General features: G+C 36.8%; 1 protein-coding gene across 1 annotated transcript in view; it reads left to right on the top strand.

The window, feature by feature from the left end:
• The first annotated feature begins 3,485 nt into the window (after positions 1-3,485).
• LOC108576178 (lachesin-like) overlaps positions 3,486-12,177 on the top strand; it is a 61,423-nt gene continuing 52,731 nt past the window's right edge. Inside the window, exon 1 of the mRNA XM_017939121.1 lies at positions 3,486-3,555. Coding sequence (XP_017794610.1) covers positions 3,486-3,555 — 70 coding nt within the window. The remainder of the gene's footprint in view (positions 3,556-12,177) is intronic.

Below are 12,177 nucleotides of genomic sequence, written 5' to 3'. Positions count from 1 at the left end.
GTGAACCTATAATTTCCATTTCTTTATATTCCAAAGAAAATAATGCACAAAAATGATTTATAGATTGTGGTCATAAATTGTTATTCTTTATTTTAGTTATCGCTGAAAGTGGTCGAAAAATTTCTTTAAAAATTTGATAAATTTAAAGAACAACTTTTGCTGTTTTCTATGTCATAAAATTTAGATTCGTATTCTAATTAAACATACGGTTTAAATTTCAATAGTCTGCAGAGAATTTCTTAAGGAAAAATCATTGAAAAATATATCGAGAAATTTGGTTCGTATGAAACCATGATCGATTCAATGTACAATAATCACTGCGTATAGGCACGTAATTGGTTTAGGGGCATTGTTTGCGTACAACTGGCTGTTCAGCAGACGCTACCGTGTCAGCTTCTTGTTAGCCGAAATCCAAACCTAATATTACTATGGGTATTCCTTGGGTAATCAATAAATGTTTGTCCGTGCACCGGATAAACTAATTAAAATTAGAAAATTACGCATGACGAAGTTGTGCAACGTTCTAAATCAAAAATATCTTTGAATAATATGTTACAGTTTAGATTTTTCTGTTTGAAAATTCTTTCCTCAATTTTTTAACAAGAAAACTTGATACTGAATCGTTGTGAAGTTTGAAATTTGACAAATGCAGCTTCAGAGACGCTCGAAATTAAATTAGCGTTGCATGAATGAAAATTGTATTTCCAAGGCAGCCAGCTAACTGCTAAATTGAAGAAAATAAAATAAAATTAATTTAGCGTAAGTTAAAGAAAATGAAATGAAGAAATTTCTTTGGAAATGAAGCCAAGTTAAAGAAAATACAACAAAAAAAAAATAGAGAAATAAAGAAATTTCTTTATGCCCTTATTTTTTTTCTTTAATTTAAGCCAAATTTATTCCACTTTATTTTCTTTAACGTAGCTTTATTTCTAAAAAATTTCTTTAATTTACCTTTATTTCTAAAGGAACTTCCTAATCTTTTCATTTCCTTGAGAAATTAAGAACTAAAGAGAGCAAATGTGCCAAAGAGCGGCAAGGGCGCAACGTGAGCAAACTTTCAAACCTCCAAAACCAGCGAAAGGGTTAAAACGTACAATTAAAACAACTAATTAAATTAAAATAAGTAAACCCCATTTGTATCTTCAACTCCTCTCTCTCTCTCTCTACCAGATAGTACACACCTTCTCTAATACAATCGGACATTTCGACCTGCGCGTGAAATCCCACTGAAAGGGCGAAGATTGTGCCGGGCCGGAAATCTTGTCAGAAACAGCTACGCTACTTTAATGTTTCCACTCGCGCGACACGCGTTTCACTTGGTCGTCGTTCTCTCCTAAGATCGACCGTGATTTTCCTTCCGGATCTCTGTTGGCACGCCGATAACGAGGCTGATCGAAGCTCCTTACACAGCGAAAACTGATTTTCAACTGTTTCCGAAACTTTCATCGAAGATTTTCAGTTTCTTGGCAAACAGTCGATTCTCGCTGCCGTTTTAAAGATCCTCCGCCAGGTCCAATTGGCGGAGATCAAATTTTCTTACCTTCCATCTCTCTCTATCTCGCACAGAAAGAGAGAGACACTGGGGGTAGTTTTTGTATCTAAAATTCACATCTCGCGAGCAACAGCAAGATTCCCAGTGTAACAGTGTACTTCCACTCTCTTATCTTCGCGCTTCGGTCTCGTTTAAAGTTTTTAGATTATGTTTTTATTACACTCCACCTTCGCCTCTCTCTCTCTCTCTCTCTCTCGGGGAGGCGAAAAAAAGCACGCGAGCTTCTTTTTTACGAGAGTTCTCCCTGGGACGGTTCTACTTTCCGCTACGGCTTCATTTGCTTAAACAAGTCTCTTTGTCTCGAAACGCCGTGAATGATACGTGTATCTCTTGAAGCAACGTTGATTCGACTAGGAAATAGAGAAATGTGTGACGAAGGTGTAAGGGGGAAAGAAGTGAGTGTAATGCGACCTACAGAGCCAACGAGAGCGTCTCACGGTGAAAAAGAACGTAATGAGACGTGGAAGGTGATAAGTGGTGAATTTAGATGATAATATGTGGAACGTTGAACGTTTTTCTTGGACGAGAAAAACGCTTTTCTACGCTTCTAACATTCCAGTTTAAACCGTGTAAAAATTTCGTTTGCATCCATTATTCTCTGACTCGTCTTGCGTTTGCCTGATTCTTTAGGGAATTTCGTGTTTAATTTCGTTTAAAATTGTAAAAATATTCTATGTAACATTAAGTAGAACGATGTAGAAAATAATTATCTCCAAGGATTTTACTTGGGTTTGTTGAAAAATGGAAAATTGCTTGATTAAAATTTAATTAATTAATTGAACCAGTAATCTTGTAAAATAAATATATCAGAAGAATGAGCTTTGTTTCATCTTTGAATAAAAATTGGAAAACGTGAGGAATATTCAAATGTTTATTCTCAAATTCTTTTTCTAATTTAATAAATCTTTGTCCAATTTAATAAATCATCTTCTACTTTAATAAATCATTTTCTAATTTAATAAATCTTTGTCCAATTTAATAAATCTTTTTCTAATTTGACAAACAATTTTTTAATGCAATAAACCTCCCCCTAATTTAACGAAACAAGGTAAGCCAATTTTTTGCCACAGCCAAGCTACTCGAAAGTACTTGTCCAGGCAAACAATAACATCTCGCAATCGATATTTCACCGATCGCTCCCTAAAGACCTCAGCTTCGTCATTCCCCAAGGAAGCTAATGAAGAGTAATAGTCTATCGCTGTTACCTTACAAGGTAATCCTCTCCGCTCTTTCCAGATTCGTTTAGAAATTTTCCTTCGAGTTCCGATTTTATTCAATCGAATCGAACCATATTACTATTACCACAGGCGAAAAATTCTCCTTTTTTTTTTTTTAATTCCCGCCTCTTTTCACTGGTTCCCGCGGAGGACGAAACGAATTGGAATGAAATTGAAGCAGATCGCGGGATTTTCTGCCAATATTTCGCATTTAATCAGAATCCGCACGAAGCGGATAGTGTCGCTTGAGCGCTGCTGCTTTAGCGAGTCTCGTATATTAATTAATAATACGTCGGTAATGCGTGCGGATAGTTTCACGAAGATTAAACTGACCGAATAAAGAAAAAAAGGAAAAACTTGGCTTTGTAAAGAGGAAATCTTCGACAATTGCCGATACAATTATCCATTGTTGTCGTTAATTAAATTCTTTCTTTGTTTCTTGTTCGTTGAAAAAAGAGAAGAAAAAGAAAGAGAAATATTCGACAAATTGTAGAACAACACAGGAACAAAAGATAAAAGTTTTCAATTTATATTATAATAACGACAATGAGAGGGAAATTTTAATACGTAAAGTTAAAAAGTTTCGTTCGTTAATGAAGGCAGGAGGAATTAATTGTTGCAATTTAATTATCCCGCATGCTGTATTACTCTTTTGCCACGCGTTTAATTAACTTCTTTTTTCCTATTGTTCTAGGTGGACCGATGACTGTGACAAAATGGTGGATCGGCAAAAAGTACTTCTAATGGTGTTAATAGCTCTCCTAATTTACCCCAACGATATTTTCGGTAAGTTTTACGTAAAAGTCTAATCTGACGGTGCGCTAAAGTACGTCTAATTTTGATAAGGATATCAGGAAGTCTGATTTAGCTGTTTCTGATTTTAATTGCTAAAGTTATTCCGTAATATTCGATAAAATACTAATTGAAGTTCTATTAAAGAAACAGATAAAATTAGTCGCTTTTCCATGAATACTTATTACTCCCATAAATTCTATATTAACAGAATTTTAACGAATGAAATTAATTAATACTTCAAGTCATAGTCTCGATTTTTTCGAAAATGCACTATCAACTGTACCTTCAAGAAAAGTAACTGAAATTCAATGCTCGTCATGCACTTCGACACGACACGATACTAACAGAATTTGCAAATTAATAAATATTTCAAGTCACAGTCCAATATTTTCGAAAATGCACAATCAACTGTATTTTAACAAAAGTAAGAAAAATTCAATGCTCGTCATGCACTTCGACACCATACCAACAAAATTTGCAAATTAATAAATATTTCAAGTAATATTCTATTTTTTTCGAAAATGCAAGGTCAACTGTATTTTCAACAATAAATTACACCAATCCTCGATGAATTTTCATATCCGTTAAAAAATCACACGAACCCAGCAAAATTGTAAAAGCGTTTTCCAAACAAAAAAAAAAGAGGAAGACTGTTTCTGCCGGTGATATCCAGCAAGCCAGTTTTCGAGAGCGTCAATTACCGAGGAAAGTTCTTCCCGTAGGAATTTCAAAACCGACCGAACTCGTCGAATGCCGCGAGTTATGATGCATCGCGGACCGCACGACCAATTTTGCAACTAAGCCGTTCACTTCACGACCACCTGTAAATACAATACCGGAACTAATCCGCTTTTGAAACGCACGCTGTCACCGACGATATACGCTGATATTGGCCTTACGACCTTCCTACGGTGAAATATTACTTTTTGCGGATGCCAGCTATGCTTCCCTTTTTTCCTCCCCCTCCCCCTCAGACAAACAGGATGAATCGCAAACTTCCTGAAAATATGAGCGACAAAAAGGAACGGGGCACACGCCCGTTGCAAATTTACGCGGCCCACGACATTGATGCGTTCTCTTCTCTCTTTTCTTTCGTCTCTCTTGCCGTTTTCCTCCAGGAAAAATTCCGTCATTTTTTTTTTCTTCTCTCTCCTAAGGTTTCCTTCTCGCGTGTCCTCTTGTTACACACTTCCGGTGAAGATTGTTCGATGCTCGAACGAGTTTGTATATTTTTCAGAGAATTGTAATCGAGGCTACTGGTGAAAAAATGGCACGTTAAATTGTTCAAGCCGACTTCGGTGTGTGTTACATTCTCTTTTGCATTTAATTGCGCTACTTTTTATTAAGTATGACGGTAGTGAAAATTATGAAAGCGATTTTCTGGAAATGGCACTTCGGCGCGAGTGCCATTTTTCATTAAAAGCCTTAATCGTCTGTGATAGTGGTAACTTTGTATTGCAATTTGACGCAAATAGATTAGGTCATCCCTTAAGTTCGTGTCGAAAAAGAAAAATGTTTGAATGAAAATCCAAGAAAATTTTGTAGAGACGACATAATGGTCTTACTAAAAGAAAAAAGAAAAAACTATTGTGGAATGAGGAGGCACTTACGTTTTATCTATCAAATTTAAAGGTTTCTTTGGGAATATTCATGGAGATTATAAAATTCGACAGGAACTCACAGGATGATCTAATAATCATCGCTTATTTAACCCTTTAAATACGCGTTCGACGAGTAATTCCGCGAAAATATTAAAACTACAGCATAGAATTGTATAATTATATAGGACGCAGTGGACCGTTTTTAACAAAGGAACACCGAGAGGTGCACGATCATCCCACGATGCGAGATGGCATTTAATTACAAACACCGTTCAATGTATTATATCCCCTTTGTTCCCCGTGAAAATCAATTGATCCGTTGGGGAAAAAATCATTTCCTACATTATTTGCCGATATAACACGAGGTTCGACAACATACACTACATTTCATTTATTTCTATTCTATTTATTCTGTGAACACACTATAACCATCGAAGCATGGAAAAAGGCACATGATTACGGAACCTGTAGGGAATTAATCTCGACGTAGATCATCCAACTGTGAGCACGATTTTCCTTTTAGGTAGAAAATAGGTTTGGACAAGGGTGATTCATTCGCATTTTTCTTGAGATTCAGATTTTTATCTTAATTAATTTTTGTTTTAATTAATGCTCTTATGGTATGTTGGCAAAAGTGTGTCGAACATTATGGAAATTATTTTGAATAAAAATGTTTCATTTCAACGGAGTTATGATTTTTCTAAAATAGCGGGAATTTTCAAGATGACATAATATTAACACCTTATTTTGTCGCTTTTTTTAAACGTTTGATTGTCATTTTTTTTTCGATTCAGAAACATATTTCACACTGTCGGTGCTTCTTTCTCTCAGAGACTCGGATTTTCACGTCGGCAAAAGTGTGTGAAAAATTATGAAAATTATTTGTAATAAAAACGTCAAAATGTTTTTTCAAAATTTCACCGCTTAAAATCGCGGGAGCTTTCAGAACGACCTGATATCAACCTCTTATTTCGCCCCGTTAAACGTTCAATTGTCACTTTTTTCGGTTCAGAGAAATACTTCATACAGTCAACTGTATCACATTTCATCGAGCATTTATGCCTGTTAATTCTCTGGAACGACGTTTGTCCCATATTCCCTGGTGCTGGTAACTCGTTTAAAAAATTAAGTCAACAGCTACTTCTCTTTCACGCAAACAGAGATGCACTCAAGAATTGGAATCCCCCCTCCCTCCTCGAAACTTGTTGATAAAATACGAGTAGAAAAACGACAACTGGCTTCTCAGCTTCTCGGTTTGCTGCTTCATGTACCATTAAGTAGACTCCTCGTGAAAAGAGTGTAATACGAGCGCGTATTGTGGCCTCTTGAATTAAGTACACTTCTGCCAGATGAATTGCAATTTTATTTCAACTTTTCTTCCGATTCACGTTCCGCTAATTCTTCCGTCAAAGTAAACGAATAATTGGAGCAAAAACGCGGTAACCTTTCTGCACAAGCCAACAGAGAACTGTTCCGTACACCGTCAGCTTTGCTTTCTACGAAATCAATTATCCTCGAGGCCTTCGACATTCGAGTTCGCGAATTTTCGACGGAAATTCGCCTGTTTAATCGTCGATGAAAAATTAACGCGTTGCTGGGAAATGTTGCTAATTAAGTATTTTCAGATTTGTTATTTTTTTAACGTGCTTGGCAAGTTTCGAAATTATAATATCGGACTGAGAGTCGACTGTTATAGCGTTAAGCGGGTATGCTAGCCTGAGGCGACTGAGAGTAGGTATAGTTTGGGAATTTTTTCTTTAGGTAACTATTAGATGAAAAATTACAATATTTTCTGGGGATGTGAATGTAACTTTCAACTTTCTTCTGAAATTTTTTAAAGAGAAAATGTTACAAAATGGAGGAGTTACTCGCTAATTGCGAAAACTTAGGCGGCAATCACTGGAAAAGATTGACACGCCTGAAATAAAAAATTCTTTTCGAATTTATGAGTGAAAATGTATTATCTACAGTACAGCGTCCGATTTTTCAAAAATTATAATTATTATAGAAACTGTGGTGGTTTGAAAAGAAGACATCTCTTCTCACTTTTAAACCTTTAAAAATTCTATGAGAGCGACAAGGGAGAAATACAAATAGTTGACATAGCAATTCGTTCAAACATTCAAAAATTAACAACGCTAAAATATTATTTACTAAAAATAACACTAAAAAATTATCAACACTGTCAAAAGTTCTGTAAAAGTGAAAAATACAAATAATCGACACACCACCATTCCCTCCCGCGAAATCAACTTCTCCCGCTTCGCAAAATGACCCAACAAAGAATTCCCTCACCTGAAACACCAGAAACAACCAAAACAAAACACCTCACAGCAGCAAAAAGAAAAGAAAAAATACCCACGCGCTCGCACCCAAGAAAAATTTAAATAATTCCTTATCAATTTCACGCGCGACGTTTCCACGCAATTCACAAGCGTGTGTATCGGAGCCGCATTTAAGGTCTCCAGGAGGATGCATAACCTTTCCAAAGTCGCGATTACATCGAATAGTTCGCGACGTTGGAACTCGTTCGAAATAAGCATCGGGGCTTTATTGTAAGTGTGGAACTACCATTTCGCGATCGCGGTTATTTCGAGTAGTTCCACCGGGAGGCATCCACCCCTGCAATAAGTGCAGATAGCGTTTCTCCGAGGAACGTGGAAGAGGGACACACGTTGGAGAATACAGAGACGAGAGGCGCGCACACACACACACACACAACGACGGTCGCCTTCTTCTATCGAATATCGATTTCTATCGATTAAAGCTCCAGGCGGCAAAAGCATCGCAAAGTAAACGCTAACAGCTCTGAGTATTAATTAACGATGTTTCTTAGATCATTAAGCCTCGTCAGGGGTGTGTCATTAATTAAACCATTGTTCCTCCGCGATAGCCTCTGCTGTGATTAAAAGGATTAGATAGCATTTCAACCTCTGAGGTAATCAGGCTGACTTTCTTTTTTCATTCGCTTAACGTCGCCATCGACTTGCCCTCGCCATTAGCGACCACAAAAAATTGTGGAAAAATAATTATACGTATTTACCTATGTGAATTAGTTGTATTTGTTAAATTTCTTGGAATAATTTGGACTTTTTGTAATTTGGTAATTCGTAATGTATCGATTTGCTGGCCAACAGCGATTAGAACAAATTGTGGCATAATAGTTACAGGTACGTATGTCGTATCCTCAAACACGAAACATTGACGCGACCGACGACCTCCCACGTCTCGAAAGGCGTTGATTATCCCTTTCCTCGAACCTACAGCTACGGAAAAATATATATAAGCAGCCCAGTTCAACACAGAATCGTTTAAAAAAAAGGGGGAGCCTTGTAACAAGAAGCCGAACCACGGTTGCACAATAAAGCAACTTATAACCGAGCAACCACACTAAACATATTCGTTACAATCTTCATCCCATTCCCATTGGGTTGAGAAAAGACCGTGACGCCTTATAACCGAATAAATAAGAGCACGGTACGAAACAACGTACATATGTGAATTAGTTGTATTTGTTAAATTTCTTCGAATAATTGGGACTTTTCGTAATTTGGTAACTCGATGAAATTTTGACACGATCCAAGATTTTTAGACGAATATTTTCGGAAGATAAAAATTCACGTATTTTCTGCTTCTACCTTGTAATATTTAAACCGTGCGTAAAAAGTCAACAGTATTTCTATTTTTGTTATTCATGCACTGTACTGCAATGTGGCTTGTATATTTGTTCGAAATATAGAGCTTGCAGGTCAAAATTGTACAGGTGTCCGAATATCTTTTTTGGCCGATTCTAATCATTTTCGCTGAAAAATTTAATAACTTTCGTATGAAATTTAATAACAATTTAACTTTCGTTTCACGATGCATACTTTACGATTGACAATGAGATTTTTAGTAAAACATAAGGATATTCTAAAATTCAATCGTAAATCTAGAAGCTGGGTCAATAGTGACCCGGCAATCGTCCTCCGAAGGTAAAAGAAATGTTGTTCGTTAACTATTAAATAAATTACAGTAATTGCAAATAAAATAACGTTCCAAATAGGTAGCTATATTTTATCCTATTTAGTCTACAAATGAACACATACAACATCTACAAGAATTTTTCTCATTCAATTAGTGTTACCAAAATCTGAATTTTTTTTTTGTTTTCAGACTGTGGTACGTAGTTTTGATTGATTCGCGATACACGGTTGGAACAATCATTCGCATGTTTTCGTATCACCTATTCCAAGTTTGAAACACGTGCGCTCGTTAGCGACAAACGCTGAATCAGCGCCTTTTTACTATTACTACGCGACGTACGCATTGAAAAACTGGGTTACGCTTTTCCTCGGGGAATTCGCTAAACGCGATGGATTTTAAACCTACTTCGTAAGGAAATACGCTGTAAAACGAATATTTCCTTCTATCTCCTAAACAGATTTACTCTTCGACTCTTTCAACTTTGCCCCGATATTTGATATGTAACTCTTTCACGAAGCGATAGTGATCGAAACTTGAACGAAATTCCATTATTTCATGCTTCAAATTATATCACACTTGTCAAAATTCTTCGTTTCTACAGCTGGTGTCATGAATCGAAGTAATTTCGAGGATAAAGAGGTTTGAAATGTTCTTGGAACGAGGTAAGAATGACGGTAGAATTTCGGAAATTGCTAATTTATCGGAGATTTTCATTTGCGGTATAAGAATGAAAGACTATGTAGAGTAGAAATTGTGAAAAGTCGATGGGGAAAACAGAGTAGAGGCAAAGTGGGAAGCAGAATTATTAGAGTTAGCGTGGTTTCCAGAGAAAATAGCGTAGAATCTCAAAATTCTTGCCTCTACCAGCGTAATTCTAACTTATCCAGTTTCTGAACATTCCCAAATAACTAATATTAAATCCACATATCGCACTCTGTCAATTGTCATCTAGAGACATAATTAAGCCATTGAGAAGCCAAAATTACCTCCGCTTTTCGATATTCTCCCAATTTTAGTATCAAAGTAACAAATTTAGCAAATTTCGATATCCTTCCAATTTCAGTATCAAACTCACAAATTTAACAAATTTCGATATTCTTCCAATTGTACTATCAAAGTAACAAATTTAATAAATTCTATTTCACCAAGTTAATCACTTTGGCTTCTCTCCCCGCCTCGATTATAAACAATTGCACAAAAAACACTCTGCAACGAGCGTTTCCATTTACCCGTCCGCTGTAACTTAAATCCTTCCGTAAATTGGACGTAAGTATGGTAGAAGGCGAAAGAGAGAGAGGCTCGAAGAAGATAAAACAGAAAATGGGGGCGGGGGGGAATGTGAGTAAATCATGCTTATAAGACTGCTTCCAAGTGGGAAGACATTTATCGGAAATAATAATTCCGGCGTAGCGAAGGTTGGGTATGAAAAGGGCGGCGAGCGAATGAGCGCGAAGGGTTGAGCATTTTCGTTGTATCGAATATCGAGCGCTAATGGCCGACAGTGAAAGGGATAAATAAGGTCTTGAAGGTACGTGTGCGAGGCGGTGAAAGGAGGCTTCCGGCCAATTGGGAACTTGTGCTTATCGGCTGCTTAACGAACGTCGAAGCGAAAGAAGAGGCTATTCAACACAGCCAAACTCAAGAATAAATTAAGTTGAATCAATTCTAGCTGCCACTTACGGACTTGCTCAAGTGTCGTTCAACGTTTCGCTTTGACAACCGTGAAGAAATTATGTCTAGAGCAGCAGCCGAGAAGAACCCAAAAAAGAAGAAAAAAAGAAGGAAAAGGCGGGGAAAGGAACGTTCTTTCGTTGCGAAGTATACACCAGTACTCTTCTGCCTCTTCTTCTTTTCTCTCTCTTATCATCGGAGCAGAAACTAATAGTTAACTGTGAGTGCATATTTCACTTCGTGGCTCTCTCTAAGTGTTCGCGAATAAAATTACGAGGATTTGTGCTTTTTTAAGCAACCTTAGATCGTCCGTTATAGAGAGAGCGTAATTTCTCACTTTGTCATTTGCAGGTGGAAATTTTCTTTATCACAGCGTCGGTAATTTAAGGCTCGTTTGTTACCGGCTGAAAAATTGTAACACTATTCGCGAGAGCAATTTGAGAATTTTCGTTGGTTCAAATTCCTGTTTTTCGAGGCTTCAATTAACGTGAAACGAGAGAATCGTAATTTTTGCAACATTTGTGCTCTATGCACTGTTTTACGTCTGATACGATTTAACTGTAGTCCGAATGTGAAATTTTTTAAATAAACAGGACAATGGTAAAGTGAAGATTCTTCCAATTATTCGAAGAATCAGAATGTTCGTTTTTCAAGTCTCGTTAGAATTTATTTAACGTTGCGTAATTCACGGTATTCCATTTGGAAACGTAACAATTACTACGATATTCATTTGCCAAGGATTAAACCGAGGAAAAAGAATAACGAGATGAGAATTTTTTCGGCTATTTTAAAGAAATATAGACGGATGAAAATTGTCCTATTTTTCTTCCCCCGCAGAACAGCAAGAGAGAGAGAGAATCGATTTAGACGTATTAAAAGACTCTTGCCAGAAATAAATTATAAAAGTAAAGTTTCTGAAATAGCGAAAATCGATATTGGCGGACTCACTTCCATTTGTTCATAAAACATTCGCGTTAAAAGTTTGCGAACTCCGCGAGACTATGTTTTCCCCTCTCGATGGTTCCACCGGTGGTGCATTTTCTCCGCCGATATTTACATTCGCACAGCCAAATGTACTTAGCATGCACATAAATGTTAAAGGGCTGACTTGAAATCGAACTCACGCTCGCGTCTCTTCTCATTGATGCTTCGAATCGATATCTTGTTACGATAGGAAAAGCAAACGCGTAGAGAAGCTAAAGAATTCCGGAAAAAATATAAACAAGAAAGAGAAAAACACGACAGTGAAATGCAGAGGAGAAAAATAGATGTGAATTAAATAACGTACAAGAGAAAAAATAGAAAACACTTCTGTGGTTTTTAAACGGGTAAAGAGAAAAGACGCGAACTCCTGCAAGAAAAAAAGAAGATAATG

This window comes from Habropoda laboriosa, unplaced genomic scaffold, assembly GCF_001263275.1.
Source record: "Habropoda laboriosa isolate 0110345459 unplaced genomic scaffold, ASM126327v1 scaffold212, whole genome shotgun sequence".
In the NCBI taxonomy this organism is placed as follows: Eukaryota; Metazoa; Arthropoda; class Insecta; order Hymenoptera; family Apidae; genus Habropoda; species Habropoda laboriosa.
The sequence above is the reverse complement of the archived record's forward strand: the minus strand, read 5'-3'. Positions and strand labels throughout refer to the sequence as shown.